This window comes from Geotrypetes seraphini, chromosome 2, assembly GCF_902459505.1.
Source record: "Geotrypetes seraphini chromosome 2, aGeoSer1.1, whole genome shotgun sequence".
Classification (NCBI taxonomy): Eukaryota; Metazoa; Chordata; class Amphibia; order Gymnophiona; family Dermophiidae; genus Geotrypetes; species Geotrypetes seraphini.
This window is the reverse complement of record NC_047085.1, coordinates 357,761,617-357,779,888: the sequence shown is the minus strand read 5'-3', so window position 1 is coordinate 357,779,888 and position 18,272 is coordinate 357,761,617. Positions and strand designations below refer to the sequence as shown.

General features: G+C 46.1%; 1 protein-coding gene across 5 annotated transcripts in view; it reads left to right on the top strand.

The window, feature by feature from the left end:
* ULK4 (unc-51 like kinase 4) overlaps nt 1-18,272 on the top strand; it is a 487,365-nt gene that overhangs the window by 45,073 nt on the left and 424,020 nt on the right. For all 5 annotated transcript variants that reach the window (XM_033930453.1, XM_033930452.1, XM_033930451.1 and 2 more), the window contains exon 7: nt 13,145-13,228. In XM_033930453.1, coding sequence (XP_033786344.1) covers nt 13,145-13,228 — 84 coding nt within the window. The remainder of the gene's footprint in view (nt 1-13,144; nt 13,229-18,272) is intronic.

Below are 18,272 nucleotides of genomic sequence, written 5' to 3'. Positions count from 1 at the left end.
CCTTTCTAAGTGTACCATCTCAATATGTTTCACACTTTGCCTTGGAGGTCCCTAGTTGTAGCACCCTCTTTAGTTAGTGCAGGCTGTGTCTCCTTTTAGCACAGTTTATTTCAGGTTTATACTGTTTAATAATTACTGTTTCAATTGTTTATGATTGTTATGATTTTTCATGTTATGAGCAAATTTGACTGATTTGTCGGGGAGTTTCCCTATACCCCTCCTTCTTTAGCACTCTCCAGACCAGTAGAGGTTAATCTTTACAAATGGGTATATATCCAATCATGACCAGCAGGTGGAGACTGAAAACAAAACTTTGGGACAGTATATACTATCCTCCCTTCTCTATTTCCCTCAGTCTTCTTTCAGTCTCCAGCAGGTGTTGATGTGATCTGTACCCATCTCCCTTGGTAGGGCTGTTGGAATTTGTTTAGGGAGTTTATTGTCCCTGTTTTTGGCCGGACGGAGCTTGGGCGGACCCTGTTTGGGGGTTCGTCCGACCTCGGGGGTGTCAAACCCGGCGGGTCTCGAGCGGGGTCCCTCCCCCCACTTCCTCCACCTCCCCACATTTTTTTAGAGGAGCCTCAGCAGTAAGCCTTGCCCCCTAAATCAAGCAAGGCATATTGCTTCGAGAGCCTGTGGAGTCTGTTCTGTAAAAAAAAAAAAAAAATCCTGAGGTAGTGCTGGTCTGGAGGGTTGTTTCCCTTTAAGAAAACTGTATTTTACTGTATTTTTTCAACTAACCGGCACTTTTTTACAGCTAGGTCGCGTATGGAGCAATGAGCACTTCTAAAGGGAAAAAGTGCTCATTGTGCTCCAGACGCGAGGCCGGCCTGTGCAAGCGGTGTTCAGGCTGGTGCGGTGGAGGAGCTCCGTCGGCAGCGGCTGCAGGCGCCCAGAGCTCCCCGCCGATGGTGCCTCGCGAGTCGGCAGGGAGCAGTGGAGAAGCCCGGTCTTCTCCAACCGCCCACGGAGGGATTCCCCTAGCCGCCGACGGTCGGGTTTTTGAGGATTCCCTCTCAGCTGATTTTTTGACAGCTGATGCCGGCTTGCCTGCTTTAGCGGCTGAGACTGTTCAGGTCTCTCAGCCGCTACTTCCAGAAAGCATTTGACAAAGTTCCACACAAAAGACTTCTTAGGAAACTACAAAGCCATGGCATAGAGGGAGATATACAAAGATGGATAGGCAAATGGCTGGAAAACAGGAAGCAGAGAGTGGGCATAAATGGGAAGTTCTCCGACTGGGAGAAAGTGACTAGTGGTGTACCCCAAGGCTCGGTACTTGGGCCGATCCTTTTTAATATTTATATCAATGACCTGGAAAACGGAACATCCAGTGAGATCATCAAGTTTGCAGACGACACAAAACTCTGCCGGGCAATCAGATCGCAGGAGGACAGTGAGGAACTCCAGAGCGACTTGTGTCGGTTAGAAAAATGGGCGGAGAAATGGCAGATGAAGTTCAACGTGGAGAAATGCAAGGTAATGCATTTAGGCAGTAAAAATAAGGAATACGAGTACAGAATGTCAGGTGCAACTCTGGGAAAAAGTGAACAAGAAAGGGATCTGGGTGTACTGATAGATAGGACCCTGAAGCCATCGGCACAATGCGCGGCAGCGGCAAATAAGGCAAATAGAATGTTGGGCATGATAAAGAAAGGAATCTCGAGTAGATCGGAGAAAGTTATAATGCCGCTTTATAGGGCAATGGTCAGACCCCACTTGGAATACTGCGTCCAACATTGGTCTCCCTACTTAAAGAAGGATATAAAACTGCTGGAGAGGGTGCAGAGACGAGCAACTAAACTAGTGAAGGGTATGGAGAAACTGGAATATGAGGATCGACTTAAAACACTGGGATTGTTCTCCCTTGAGAAAAGGAGACTGCGTGGGGATATGATCGAAACCTTCAAAATACTGAAAGGAATCGACAAAATAGAGCAGAAAAAAACTATTTACATTGTCCAATTTGACACGGACAAGAGGACATGAAATGAAGCTAAGGGGAGGCAAGTTCAGGACTAATATCAGGAAGTTCTGCTTCACACAGAGAGTGGTTGACATCTGGAATACTCTCCCAGGGGAGATTATTGCGGAATCGACAGTCCTAGGCTTCAAAAGCAAACTAGATGCATATCTCCTTGAGAGAGGCATATAAAGATATGGTTGGCTATAAAATAAGCCAGGTGTATACCTAGCAGGGCCTCCGCGTGTGCGGATCGCCGGACTTGATGGACCGAAGGTCTGATCCGGAGATGGCGCTTCTTATGTTCTTATGTTCTTATGTTCTTACAGGCTATGGAGGGAGCTTTTTTGGCGGGAAAGTCGCCATCTTCTCTGTCTGGCCCCTCCATTTTGTCTTCCACCTCAGGTGACCTTCCCCCTGTTTTGTCTATGCAGGGGCAGGTTTCTGCTGGGTCCCCTGCTGTGGCAGGGAGTCCCTTGGGACCCTCGGGGGGTTTTTCTCCTGATTTATTTTTTTCCTTATGCAGAGCCTATTTTCAGGCGGCTGGGGGTCCCGGTTGCGCCCAGGGGGTTTCGGGGGGTGGGGTTTCCTCCGCGCTCCCTGCGGCTTTGCCTCTCTCGTCTGGTGTGGCGTCCCCTCCGCCGCCTCCCTTGTCCAAGCATCCGCGGGTTTCGTGGGACGAGGATTTGTGGTCGGAGGAACGTGTCGGTCTGGAGGAGGACCTGGACCCTTCTGAGGAATTCCAGGACCCTCTGGAGGGGACGGAAGCTGGCGGCGGGTTGTCGGGTTTACCGTTCGTCGGTGAAGAGGCGTCCGTGGTGCGCCTTTTTCAGAGAGATGAGCTGCCTGGCCTTATTCAACAGGTTTCTTCGGTTTTGCGTTTTGAGGACGCGCCGCCGGAGACTCCGCGTGTGGGGGACCCTCTGTTACGGGGGATCCGTTCCGTTTCCCGCTCTTTTCCTATGCATCAGGATATTCGGGATATTATTCTGGAGCAGTGGAAAACGCCGGAGACGCCGTTTCGGCTGGCGCGCAGCATGGCTCGCCTGTATCCCATTCCAGAAGGGGATCGGGCTACGTTAGCTTCGCCAGTTGTTGATGCGGTGGTCTCGGCAATTTCCAAGCGGCATACCGTGCCTGTTGAGGGCGGTTCTGCCTTGCGGGACTCCGAGGAGCGCAAGTTGGAGAACATACTTAAGCAAAATTTTCAGGTCTCTGCCTTTGGGGTCCAGGCGGCTATTTGTGGGGGACTGGTCGCTCGCGCCGTGTTTCGGTGGGCGGAGCGTGTCTTGGATCGGGAGTCTGATGACTGGTCTCTGGTGGATCAGGAGGTAGCGAAGATTGAGATGGCTGCCTCATTCCTCTCAGATGCTCTATATGACTTGGTGCGGATCTCGGCTAAGTCTATGGCTTTTGGCGTGGCCGCAAGGCGTGTGTTGTGGCTGCGCGCTTGAGCGGCGGATGCTGCGTCCAAAGCTAAGCTTACTAAATTTCCCTTTCGGGGGTCGTTTTTATTTGGAGAGGACTTGGATAAGTTGATTCAGACTCTGTCGGACTCGAAAGTTCCCCGTCTACTGGAGGACCGTGCCCGCCCTGCGTCTCGGGGTGGTGCGGCCCGGGGGCGTTTGCGGGAATTTCGCAAGTATCGCCCTGGGCGTGGGGCTGCTTCTTTCCAGTCTCCGGGGTTTTCCCGGGGTCGGTTCTTCCAGCGCATGCAGCCCTTTCGGGGGGCCCGTCGGGGGGCAGGGAATCCCTCCGCCGGTTCCCCCGCTTCCCGTCCTGCACAATGACGCCTTGCCGGCGCCCCCTTTGGTTCCGGTGGGGGCCCGGCTGCGCGACTTTTTCCCCAAATGGGCCGAGATCACGTCCGATCAGTGGGTCCTGGAGGTGGTGCCGGACGGTTATGCCCTGGAGTTCGCCCGCTCTCTGCCGGACTTTTTCCTCGCTTCTCCATGTCAGACTCCTGGGAAGACGCAGGCTTTTCGCCAGACCCTTCAGCGCTTGCTAGATCTCAGGGCAGTTGTTCCAGTGCCCCCTTCGGAGTGGGGCACGGGCAGGTACTCCATTTACTTTGTGGTGCCCAAGAAGGAGGGGACCTTTCGGCCCATCCTCGATTTGAAAGGGGTCAACAGGCTCTCAAGATTCCCTCTTTCCGTATGGAAACTCTGCGGTCGGTCATTCTGGCGGTTCAGCCGGGGGAGTTTCTCACTTCTCTCGATCTGACGGAGGCCTACTTACATGTTCCCATTCGGGCCTCTCATCAGCGTTTCCTGCGCTTTGCGATCTTGGGTCGGCACTATCAGTTCTGTGCGCTTCCCTTTGGGCTGGCCACGGCTCCCCGGACGTTCACCAAGGTGATGGTGGTCGTCGCGGCAGCCTTGCGGTCGGAGGGCATCCTGGTACACCCCTACCTGGACGACTGGTTAATTCGGGCAAAGTCGTTGCAGGAAAGCTCCCGGGTTACGGCTCGGGTGGTGGAGTTTCTCCGGTCGCTGGGCTGGGTGGTCAACCTTTCCAAGAGCCGGTTGGTCCCGGCTCAGCGTCTGGAGTACCTTGGGGTGCTGTTCGACACCTTCTTGGGGAAGGTCTTCCTCCCAGAGGCCCGGGTGAGCAAATTGCAATCTCAGATTCGCCTGCTTTTGGCGTCCCGGTGTCCTCGGGCGCGAGATTTCCTCCAGGTCTTGGGGTCGATGGCGGCGTCCCTGGACGTGGTGAGGTGGGCGCGGGCCCACATGCGTCCTCTCCAGTATGCTCTGCTCCGGAGGTGGTCTCCCCAGAGGCACGGGATGGATGTTCCGGTTCCCCTGCGAGGCTTGGCGCGCTGCAGTCTGCGTTGGTGGCTCCAGACCCCTCACCTAGTTCAGGGGGTGGGTCTGGATCTTCCGCAGTGGACGGTGCTCCTTACGGATGCGAGTCTCCTGGGTTGGGGGGCTCAGTGTCTGGGTCACTCAGCTCAGGGTACCTGGTCCGCGGAGGAGGTCTCCTGGTCGATCAACGTGTTGGAGACCAGAGCGGTCCGGCTGGCGCTGTTGGCTTTCCACTCCCTTTTGTTGGGCAAGTCGGTCAGAGTCCTGTCGGACAATGCCACGGCGGTGGCTTATGTCAATCGTCAGGGGGGCACCAAGAGCACTCAGGTGGCGCAGGAGGCAGCTCGGCTCATGGTTTGGGCGGAGTCACATCTTCTGGACCTCTCGGCCTCTCACATTGCCGGGGTAGAAAATGTTCAGGCGGACTTCCTCAGTCGTCACTTCTTAGATCCAGGAGAGTGGTGTCTCGGCGCCGTGGCGTTTAGTTGATAGTGCAGGCTTGGGGGCAGCCCCTGATGGATCTGATGGCCACAAGTGGCAACGCCAAAGTGCCCCGCTTCTTCAGTCATCGCAGGAACGGTCTGGCCGAGGGTCTGGATGCTCTGGTCCAACCGTGGCCAACGGAGGGGCTGTTGTATGTGTTCCCTCCTTGGCCATTAGTGGGCAGAGTACTGCTTCGCATTGTTCGCCATCCGGGGCTGGTGGTTTTGGTGGCTCCGGATTGGCCTCGTCGTCCGTGGTATGCGGATCTGGTGAGGCATCTGGTGGCGGATCCTCTTCCTCTGCCTCTCGTGTGCGATCTTCTGACGCAGGGTCCCATTCCCATGTTCGACCCGTCTCCCTTTTGTCTTACGGCTTGGCTCTTGAAAGGGGCCGCCTTAGTAAGAAGGGATATTCAGATAAGGTGATCTCTACACTTTTGGGGTCCCGGAGGCTTTCTACCTCTCGGGCTTATGTGCGGGTTTGGCGTCTTTTTGAGGAATGGTGCCGGGCGCGGGGAGTGGTCTCTTTTCGCGCTTCCCTGCCTAACATTCTAGAGTTCTTGCAGGATGGCCTGGATAGAGGCCTGGCTTGGTCTTCTCTCCGGGTTCAACTGGCGGCACTGTCGGCTTTTCGGGGGCTGGTGACAGGTCAGCGTTTGTCGGCCATTCCTAATGTAATTCGCTTTCTTCGGGCGGCCAAGTTGCTCAGGCCTCCCATTCGGCCCTCGATTCCCTCTTGGGATCTCAATCTGGTTCTCTCGGTTTTGGTGCGCCCGCCTTTCGAGCCGTTGGATGGCTGTTCTTTGAAGGATCTTACGCTGAAGTCGGTCTTTTTGGTGGCCATTACTTCCGCTAGGTGGGTTTCTGAGCTACAGGCTTTCTCTTGTAGGGCTCCCTTCTTGGAATTTTCGAGGGAGCGGGTTGTTTTGCGGCCTGTTCCTTCTTTTCTGCCGAAAGTAGTTTCTCCTTTTCATGTCAATCATTCGGTGGTCCTCCCGGTCTTGGGTAGTCGGGAGGGCTCTTCTGAGCAACGGCAGCTGCGCAAGTTGGATGTCGGTCGGGTCCTCCGCGCTTATGTGCAGCGGACCCGGGAATTTCGGAGCTCCGATCATCTCTTTGTTCTTCTGGCGGGTCCTTGTCGGGGGGCTGGCGCTTCTAAGGCTACTATTGCGCGCTGGATCAAGGAGACGATTGCTTCCGCTTATCTTCTGAGTCAGAAACCGGTTCCGGAGTTTCTCAAGGCTCATTCCACTCGGGGTCAGGCGGCTTCTTGGGCTGAGTCGTCGCTTGTGCCTCCGGTGGATATTTGTAAGGCTGCGGTTTGGTCCTCCTTGCATTCATTTGTTAGACATTATCGGGTAGATGTTCAGGCGCGTCGGGACGTGGTGTTCGGTGAGCATGTTCTGGTATCGGCCCTTCGGGGGTCCCGCCCGTGAGAGGGACTGCTTTGGTACATCCCATTTGTAAAGATTAACCTCTACTGGTCTGGAGAGTGCTAAAGAAGGAGAAATTAGGTTCTTACCTGCTAATTTACTTTCTTTTAGCTTCTCCAGACCAGTAGAGGTCCCCACCCTGTCTGTTGTTGTTGTTGTTGGGGCTGTTTCGCGGGCAGTTTTTGTTTTTTTGCTGCGGGTTCTAGTATTTTTCTAGGGCCGGGGAGAATTAAAGAACAGCGGCTGTGGTTTGGCTGGCTTAGCTGGCGAGCTGTGGGGACATTTTCCTTTGGGTATTTCTCCTCTGCATTTTCCAACAGCATTTGGGTATGTTATTTGTTACTCCTGTTCGGAGTATTGTTTTCTTTCTGTTTTCCAGTTCTTGGTTCTGCTTGGCTATTCGGCAGACTGAGGGAAATAGAGAAGGGAGGATAGTATATACTGTCCCAAAGTTTTGTTTTCAGTCTCCACCTGCTGGTCATGATTGGATATATACCCATTTGTAAAGATTAACCTCTACTGGTCTGGAGAAGCTAAAAGAAAGTAAATTAGCAGGTAAGAACCTAATTTCTCCCTATTGTCTATGTACTTTACAAGTGTCTGTTTGCTTTTATATGAATTGGCTTCCCGAGTGCAGCCATTGAGGTAAGAGGGAGGCTCAGAAAAGTATGTAAATGAAGCTTCCTACAAGCAGTCTGGCGATGAGAAGTGCATAACCCACTTTGTCCAAGAATAGTGTGGATTTGCAATAAAGAAGATTAGCAAAGGTAAGAACCTAATCTTTCGTTCTGCGATAACAGCTAATGCAGATTGGGGCAAAGGAGGTGTCACAGGGGTAGGCAACATGCAGTAATTTGTTTGCACCATTTTTAGTTACTTTTTATCACAGAAGATCTGTGGAGCTCTGTGTATTACCAGTTTTAACATTATGTAATGTTATGGCCTGCTAGGAATAGTACTGATGTGCATGCGGCCCTCTGTATATAAAGGTTTCCCACTTCTGGACTATCATATATTAAATGTGAAAGCACTGAAAATAGATAAGCCCTTATTGTAATAAATAAGACCCATGTCTTGGCTGGTACATTTTCATTTCTGTTGTGCAAAAGGCAAATGAAGTACAAACTGTTCAAATAAATCCTTTCATAGAAACATCATAAAATTAAATAGCCCTTCAAATGAATACATCATAGCATAGTTATATCAGCAATCGATGGAATCAAATGAAAAGAACTATTCTTTAGTGAGCGTACTTCTAGCCATCATTCAAAATTGCATTTCAGCAGTAAGCGTGCTTCAGCATGGCAATGTAGTTACCCTTTTCCTCAGAGAATTCCTGAAAAGTGGAGGAGTAGCCTAATGATTAGTATAATGGACTGAGAATATAGGGAATTGGGTCTGATTCCCACTGGGATCCTTCTGACCCTGGCCAAATCACTTAACCTTCTGTTGCCCCAGGTAGAAAATCAGATTGTTAGCTCACTTGGGACAGAGTATCTGCATAACAAAGGTAAACCTCTTTGGTTATATTACAGGGGGTGAAGGTTATATCAAATCCATGACCTGGTTTAGATGTATTCTCTTGTTAGGGGAATAAAGGTAATTGAATTTTTTAAAAAAGTCTGCTTGTAGCCTTCCAAAAAAAAACTAAATACAAGGGCCCCCCCAAAAGAAAAAATACTTGGAGTACACTTTAGTGAGTGAGGAGGATGGTAGAAATGCTGGAGCCCCAGGCCAAGGAACCCTAGGCTGAAGTTGACCTGAGTTGTCAGAGAGGCCTGCACATGTCAACCATGTAGATAGCCATGCATGCTAGTAGGAACTCCTCTGCCTACAAGAGCCAACAGCTAATCACAGAGATTCGTGAGAAAATTAAATATCCATGGGATAAGATACAATGTTTTGTTGTGAATTAGGAACTGGTTAATGGATAGAAAACAGAGGGTAGGGTTAAGTGGCCATTTTTCTCAGTGAAGAAGGTTGAATAGTGGAGTTCCATAGGTATCACTTCTATTTAAAATATTTATAAATGATCTGGAAATCAGAACAAGTGAGATGATTAAATTTTCAGCTGACACAAAACTCTTAAGGCCCCTCCCACTTAATATTGGGCATCTTCTAATTGTCCCTTTAAACTGGAGGAAGAGCTACATGGCACCACTGAACTCAAGCCCCAGCAGGGAGAAGAGGAAGGAGCCAGTTCAACATTCCTCCTCTCCCCACCGGAGCAGCTGACCATGCAGCTCAATGAAGCCCCTCCCACCCAACATCGAGCCTCTTCTAATCGACCCTTTAAAACTGGAGGAAGGATTGCAGGGCACCACTGAACTGAAGCCCCAGCAGGGAGAGGAGGTAGGAGTTGGCTCAACATTCCTTCTCGCCTCACTGGAACAGCTGACCACACGGCTGAACGATGCCCCTCCCACCCAATATCAGCTATAGACACATATACCTAAAGCTATAAACCTTGACCTGACCCAAGTAGAAAACTTCATGCCGGTAGCAGGGATTCCATGGCCTGCCAAACTACTTGAATTCTGTGTAAGTATGCAACTAGTTAAATTCATAGACAAAACAGATGGATTCCACAAATCACAACATGGTTTTAGATCAAGGTACAGCACTGAATCCCTGTTATTTGAACTAACATCTAAAATAAGATATCAACTCTACAATTTGACATCTCTGCAAATGTTCTATATGATATTTCAGAGTATTGAGCAAAGTTTCTACTTATATTATATCTGCCCATAGAATGCTGTAGATCAGCCAGTGGGCGGGGGACTCATCCTCAAGGCATATGTGTCAAATACAAGGCCTGCGGGCTGAATCTGGCCCGCCTGGCCATTTTATGCGGCCTGCATTAACTGTGTGCCAGCTTGAGAGCAATGTGGCGTTTTCCTCATTGCTGCCCCCAGGTGTTTTACCTTCTGGCTGGCTCCCTTTTCCTCACTGCTGCAATCATTTCCATGCACAAAGCTGCGGGCGGCGGCTCCTATATACATTCCGCACCTGAACTGGAAGCTTTCTTTCTGACGTCGCAATGTCAGAGGGAACGTTTTTGGATTAGGCGCGAGTCGTGCGAGGAGCTCCCGCCACCCACGGCTTTGTGCACAGAAATGACTCATCTAAAATACCTCACTTGTCTTTTGTCCCTGTATAAATGCTTTCTGGAAAATAATTTGGCCCCAAATTAATAATTTATTAGAAAATCATGTTGGACTCTCATACGATACAATATTATTTGGAACAGCAATGAGAACTCAAAGTCTGATTTCTGCAAACAATAATAAACTTTTATTGATATTGACAGGGGTCGCCATACAGCAAATTACTCAAAACTGGAAAGATTACACTAAATTAAATTACACTTTTTGGTGGAACTCAATTTGTCATATCTACAAAATGGAAAAAGTGATGGCGTTACAACAGGGGTATATTCATAAGTTTAATAAAATTTGGGGACCATTGGCTAATTTCTGTAATGATCAGATATCATAGCACATGGATAGAACATATAGGGGGGTTGGGGAGGGTAAACTATTATAAGGGTATTCTGAATTAAAATTCTGATAAAAGGGGTTTCTTTACTTTACAATATAAGAGTAATTGTTTGAAATTTCAAGTGTTTTTTTAAAAAATTGTATGTAATACATATATTTCACTTGATGTAAGAAATTAAAAAGAATAAAGAAATTAAAAAAAAAAAATACCTCACTTGGAAAGTGGTTTTTCTCATCTCCCTTACCTCTACTCAAAGGGTAAGTGAATTTCAAGCACTGGTGGTGGATCCACCATTCCCGGTGTTTCATCATGACAAAGTTGTGCTTCGCATCCATCCGAAGTTCCTTAAAAAGTAGTCACTGAATTTCATCTCAATCAATCTATCGTACTTCCAGTGTTCTTTCCTAAGCCTGGTTCTCATCTTGGAGAAACTGCTCTTCATAATCTGGACTGCAAACGAGCCTTGGGAAAAAGCACAGTTACTGTAACAGTTGTTATCCAGGGACAGCAGGCAGATATTCTCACAACCCACCCACCTCCCCTGGTTGGCTTCTTAGCTTGCTTATGGAACTGAGGAGCCGCGAGCCTACGTCGGGTGGGAGGGAACTCATGCATGCGTGGTGCAGGCAGTTTGCAAACTTTCTTAAGTTCTTAAAGTGGCAATGCACTTTTAAAGCTGTCTGTACTGGGTGATGACATCACCCACATGTGAGAATATCTGTCTGCTATTATCCCTGGATAACACCTGTTACGATATGTAACTGTGCTTTTCCAGCAGTGGCCAATCCAAGTCACAATTATCTTGGAAGATACCAAAAAACTAAAACAGATTTTATGCTGTTTATCCTAGAAAAAAGAAGTGGATTTTCCTAAGTTTTTGTAGACTGGCTCACTAGGATCACCCAAATTAGAGAATGACACGGTGGCGGTTTACCTGCGGCCACCGCATTTTAGCCGCGGGTCACCCGCCGAAAACGGGGACGGTGAATGGTCTTGTCCCCGCAGTGAGGCATGAAGGATCGCGCGGTCCCCGCAGCTCACACCCGCCTGCCCAATCGATTCTAGTGTTTAGCCAGCTCTCTCCCTTCTCCTCACCTTAGTTTGTAGATTTTCTTTTTCGGCGACCCGCACGCTATCAGAGAGCCGCGCACGCGCGGCTGCTCAGTGTTCAATCTTCTGCTCTGACGCAACCGGAAACAGGAAGTTGCAGCAGAGCAGAAGATTGAACACTGAGCAGCCGCGCGTGCGCGGCTCTCTGATAGCGTGCGGGTCGCCGAAAAAGAAAATCTACAAACTAAGGTGAGGAGAAGGGAGAGAGCTGGCTAAACACTAGAATCGATTGGGCAGGCGGGTGTGAGCTGCGGGGACCGTGCGATCGCTAGTGTTCCCGGCTCAAATTGGAAGGAGGGAGTGAAAGGGAAAGAGATTCTGGGCCAAGGGGATGAAGTCGGAAAGAAAAACCCACAGCAGGAAAGAAAGGGAAGGACTGGCAGGTGAGCCAGATGCTAGAAGCAGGGGGGGGGGGGGAAGAAAGGGGGAAAAAAGCTAGATGGGGTTGAAAAGAAGAGACACACTGGTATGGAAGAGGAAGATAGGGGAAATCTGGACACAGGAAGGTAACAGAAAGAGGGGAAATTATGTGCATGGGGCATAGGGACAGAGACATAAAGGGGACATGCCATGGGGATGGTATATGGACACAGGGGGGGCAATGACAGATACATAGGGGAGATATTAGAAATGGAGAAAATAGGAGCACAGAAGCGAGATGGTTTGTGGGGATGGGACAGGGACCGAGCTTGCAGGCTCCAGTGGCTTGCACAAATTACATTGTAACGTGCCATGAAAATAAGAGGAAGGAAGGTAGATAGGCCACGCGAGAGGAGCTGAAGGGTAGTAGAAAGGAACAGATGGTAAAGGAGGGAGGGAAGGGTGGTGGTGGAAAGGAATAGAACAGACATTGAAGGAGGGTGGAGAGGAACAGACCCCTAAGGGAAATGTGGAAGACAGAGTGGGAAGAAGACAGATGCCAGACTATGCGGGAGCGGAGGGAAGAAGATGGGTGCTAGACCAATTGGGGGGGGGGGTTAAGGGAGAGGCACAGTAACAGCAAATGGAAGATGCAGAGAGAAGACACACAGTGGATGGAAGGAATTCAATGAGAAGATGTGGAAAGCAGAAACCAGACAACAAAGGTAGAAAAAAAAAATTATATTTATTTATTTATTTTTTGCTTTAGGATAAAATAGTATATTAGTTGTGTTGATAAAAATTTATAAACAAAGCCCTGCCAGCTGAACATCTCTTTCTCTAGTTCAGCAGCAGGAACTTTGATTTATAAGAAAGGAATAAGCTAAATATTACAGTACTAAGGCTTATATGGATGCAGCGGGGACGGTGACGGGGCGGTGAATGGGATGGCAGTGGCAGTGACGGGGCGGTGAAGGGAACGGCGGTGACGGGGCGGTGCAGAGGATGGTGGGCCAGTGACGGGGCGGTGACGGGGACAGATTTTTTCCCCGTGTCATTCTCTAACCCAAATTTCTAATCTCGGTTTATATTCAAGTCAACCTTTTTTACAAGGTCACCTCGATTTATATTCGGATCGGTTTATATTCAAGTATATAAGATAATATATCTTAATATGAATTAATGTTCATTAACATGTGAACACATGATAGTAAATGAGAGTTTTAGATAATAAGCCTTCTGAGGATAGGGAAATGCCCACTGTACCTAAATGCCACTTGCTTTGAGCTACCACTGAAGAAATAATAGCTTAAGGGCCCCTTTTACAAAGCTATAGTAGCAATTCCTGCGTGGCACAGCCCATTCAATTCCTATGGGCTGTATTGCATTGCTGCACTGGAATTTGCTACCATAGCTTTATAAAAGGGGTCCTATATGAATCAATACTATATATTTAATAAATCATGTTGTTGTTTTTTTAAATAGGAAAAGCACCATTCTTTTCTGAAAGTTTTTCTGAACTAATTGAACGGATTTTAAATGAAGATCCTCTACCACCTAGATCTAAAGGTAATCCAGTAGCAATAGTTAATTTTGGTTAGATTATATTTTCTATTATTTGTCTCTTTTTGGAAAAGGATGCAATTCCAGGCTCAAGATTCAGAGTTCTTTAATGTACATAATTTTCTGTCACTAAAGGTGCTCTGAATGATAATTAAACTGCTGACAAAATTCAGACTTCTCTTTTAGATAGGAAGTTGACTAGCTTTTCCAGAATAGAGCTGTTATCCTTACTAAATATTGTTGCTAAATTTTAGGACATTTCATTTGTTTGTCTATCAAAAGAATAAGAACATAATAATAATTAGACTCAGACCAGTGCTCCATATAGCCCAGTATCCTATTTCCACAGTGGTCAATCCAAGTCACAAGTACTTGGCCAAAATCATAATATTAGCAACATTCCATGCTATCGATCCCAGGCAAGCATTGACTTTCCCCATGGACTTTTTCTCCAGGAACTTGTCCAAACCTTTTTTAAACCTTAAACCTGGCTATGCTAACTGCTGTTACTACATCCTCTGGCAACAGGTTCCAAAGCTTGAGTGAAAAAATATATCCTATTTGTTATAAAAGTATTTCCCTATAACTTTGAGTGTCTTCTAGTCTTTGTAATTTTTGAAAGAATAAAAATTGAATCACATTTACCCATTCTACACCACTCGGGATTTTGTAGACCTCAGAAATTAGGAGGCTTCAGATAATAAAAAACACAGCAGTAAAATTAATCTTCAAGGCAAAAAAGTACAACCATGTACAACTAACAGTCACCACAGGCCTCATCTAGGGCAGTCTAATTGGAGCATCCGTTCAGGGTAGCGGCTGGAGCACGGGCAGTGTATCGTGGGGAGGATTGCAAGGAGGAGACCATCGCAGAGGAGGAGACGTGGGCATCCTGGGACTATCAACCAAACCTCTTCCCTGAAGAAGTCCTTTCTCTGGGAACGTCATCGTTCCTCCAAAACTTACTTGCTCCACTTCATCACCGAACCTGAAACAGTGGATTGAAGATAATGTTTTATTTTTTTCCAGTTTATGAATTATTTTCAATCTTATTCATTGTTTTGCCACTTGTTTTTGTTTTGTTCTATTTCTATCATTTAAATTTCTCCAGAATTCTTTTGTTCAACGGTTCCTCCTTCTGCATCTACCGGTATTCCTTTCTCTCCTCTCTTCTACCTTCCAAAGTACTTAGTTCAATACAGTCTTGTTAGAAAGTTTATTTTTATTTTTCCTCTATCTCTACTTTTCACTTCTTTATTATTCTCTAGGTACTTTAGTTAGATTGTGAGCCTTCGGGACAGTAAGGGAATTTCTAAGTACCTTTCTTACTTATAATTTTAATGTATATTTTCTGTAAACTGCTTAGAACTTAACGGATGTAGCGGTATATAATAAATAAATTACATTACATTACATTACATGTTACTCCACTTCTGAAAAATACTCATTGATTACCTATTACACACAGACTCAATTTCAAGATTCTCCTCCTTTCCTTTAAAGTTAAGCTAGATCACTCACCTGCTGTCATAGACAGATTGTTAATTCTATACACAACTTCCAGGGTTCTTCAATCGTCCCAACAAAACCTTCTGGCAACTTCATCCATCCGCCAGATTTTTTACAATACAACCCATAAAACATTTTTTTTCTGTAATACCTCTGACATTGTGGAACTCTCTCTCTTCAAATATGAGGCAAGAAACCAATGGAGGGTGGGGTGGGGGGGCTATCTCTTTGCTTTGTCTTAATCATTGATGAAATGTAATGGAAGGAAAGTGGGGGATTTATTCTTTATGCATTGTTATTGATTATGATTATAAGTGTTTAACCTGCTGATTAATGTATATATACGATTCTGCACTTTTGTTGACCTTAAAAATCAATAAAGATTTATTTAAAAAAAAAGAAACCAAGATGGCCAAATTCAAAGCAAGTCTAAGAACCTTTCTTAATAAAGATGCATTTGGAGTATGAATCAGGTGTTTTGAATTATCTTATGCCCATCCCAATTCGTTCTTTCCCACCCCTTCCTTTTTAAAATTTTTATTTTATGAAATGATGTATCCCAAAAGTTCTCCTTTCGTTTCATGTTGTCTATTTTACCCTATCTTATTATTATTATTATTATTATTATTAATAATAATAATAATAATAATAATAATCCACTATATCTTTTTTAAGATATGGTGATCAGAACACAATACTCAAGGTGAAGTTGCACCATGGAGCCATACAGATAAATTATAATATTCTTTGTCTTATTTACTAAACTGAACTAAACTAAACCTTAGGTTTATATACCGCACCATCTCCACAATCGTAGAGCTCGGCACGGTTTACAGAAGTTGTGATGGAAAGGAACTCCAATGGAGGGTTAAAGGATTAAGTGTAAAGAAGGTTAGATGGGTGTAAGATGCCGGAGAAGGAGGAAGTGTTACATTTTTGAGAATAGTTTCTGGGTCAGGATTCAGGTCTCCCACCTCCCCAAATCGCTATTTTTATTTTCGGATTTTGTTTATTTTTGCTATTTTTGCTGTGAATTTGCTGGCAGCGGCCATCTTTGATTTTTATTGATCTTTTTTTCTCAGTTTTATTTTTGCCTCAAAACCCCCTCGATTTGATTAAAAATCATTTGGGATGGACTCCCCAGCTCTAATCTATCAAATGTGTGCATTGATTGCACCGAATTGGTGCCGGATCAGCGACCATATGTCACAGCATTCTGGGGGAGGGGGCAGGAGTTTCTGGATTCACCTCCTTTGGGTCCACAAAAGCTGGGGAGCTGGCCAGGGTCTGTGATGTCAGAAAAAAATCCTGCCCAGAGGCCGTTCTGGAGTCTGACGCCAAACGCCGGTTTTACAAGTCTGGGAACTCTTTTGGTGTGGAGCGAGTACCTTAGCAGGGTCCTATATTGGACAAGATGTGAATTTTCACTGGACTGTATTTCAGCTCCTCTAGAAAGTTTATTCTTCAGAATCAGCTGAGACGCAGCTGGCAGGCGCATTGGTTTCTTCTGAACTAGTTGCACCAGGTCATACTGCAGGCCCAGTGGAGACCTGCAGGACATCGGGAGAGAGGGGGGACGGGGCAGGGAGGGAAGCTGGGTGCAGTGCCTGGCAGGGAGGGAGGGGAGGACAGGGTGGAGCGCATGGCAGAGCAGAAAGGGAGGGGGGCTAGGTGCACAGCCTGGCAGGGAGGAAGGACAGGGTGGAGAGCATAGTAGGAAGGGAAGACAAGGTGGAGAGCCTGGTAGGGCAGGAAGAGAGAAGTGCTAGGTGCAGAGCCTGGCAGGGATTGGGAATGGGTGGTGCCACCACAGTTGACTGTCTTGTTGAAAGTTAATGAATGTGAACTGCATTAGCCTGGGCCTTCTGCACTATCAATCAGATCTTGGGTTGGCCCAGGCTGCACTTATTGCATATTAATTTTTGCTGTTAACACACATTAAGTGCAAAACTCTATTGCATTTGAATTTTAAAAAACCCATAGTTTTCGTATTGTAACACACTTAAATAAAATTTTCTCTGATAAACAATTTCAATGGCATCTCAAACATGGATCACATCACTTTTTTCACATGAATCACCTGAGGAGTGCCTGGAGTTCCTATGCATGCTTGGTTAAACTCTTCATGACAATAGATTGAACTTTTAACTCATTTTTATCATGTTGGATCCTTACTCTTTTTTAGGGCACTAAGTTCAAAACTAGATCCTGAGATATGCAATAATTTATAGTATTTTAAAAGTTAAGCATGTAAATGCGAGTCCCATCTTTTTCTCTCTCATTTTCTCACTCTGTTGTATTACTTTTATCATTGTTCCTCGACAGCTTCATAGTTGTCACTATTATTGTGAAAGACTCACTGCTTGCTCTAATTTTAGCTGTCTGCTGATACTTATCAAAAGACCAATTTCTTTTCAGTTGCTGTGATTATTTTCTGTCTGAAGAATATCCATGAAACAGGCCAGTTGTGTCAATAATGTTCTTAAAAAATAGGCAGCTTTATAAAATGACATTTTTTTTTATCAACACTTACAAGTGTATGTTCTGAAATACCAACCTAGGCAGATGATACAATGCTCATCACCGCAAAGAAGACATGCTGTATCTACTGAGAAAAGTCAAAGCCAAAAGTCATAAATGGGATTAGAATTGAACATAAACAAGACGAAGATCATGAGCTTGAAGGCGATAAAATAGAAATTGTAAAGGATTTTAATCTCCTGGGCTCTTTTGTAAACAAAGAAGCTACTAGCAGGGAAGAAATGCTCTGCAGAATAGCACTTGGTCGCTGTTCAATGAAGTCTCTCAACAAAGTATTCAAAGGCAAAGAAACTCCAAACAAAGATCAGACTTGTCCACACACTCATTTTCTCAGTGATCAATTATACACACGAAGGCTGGACATTATGGAAACAAGACAGAAAGAAGATTGACTAATTTGAGCTTTAGTGCTAGAGAAGGATTTTATGTGTGCTGTTGACCACCAGAAGAACTAACAAATCGTTCCTGGAAGAGATCAAACCGGCTATTCCACTTGAAGCCCAAATGATAAAGTTAATGACTGTCTTATTATGGTCACACTGTCAGAAGAGAAAGATAATTGGAGAAGGACATCATGTTTGGGAAGATCGAAGAAGCCAGGCGAAGAGGGCGACCTGCAATCAGATGGCTGGACATGTTGAAAACAACCATGGGGATGACGCTGGAGGACTTTACCGAATAGCACAAAACCAATTTCTTTTTAGATCTTTAATTCATCAAATCATTAGGACTTGAACACGAGTCAATGGCACCTAATATACATCAGTGTGTTTTGCTCAATTTTTGCACTGTTCTGCAAGACAAATACTGGCTTTTATTAAACCACAGTAGAACTTTTTACTGCAGGCCAGTAAGGTAAATGCTCCAACGCTCATACAGTAGGAAGTCAATGAGCATTGGCGCATTTACCTCGCTATCTGCAGTAAAAATCTCTACTGTGTTTTAATAAAAGGAGTCCAAAGCTTGTGAACAATTCATTACCCTTGGTCGGTGGCATAGA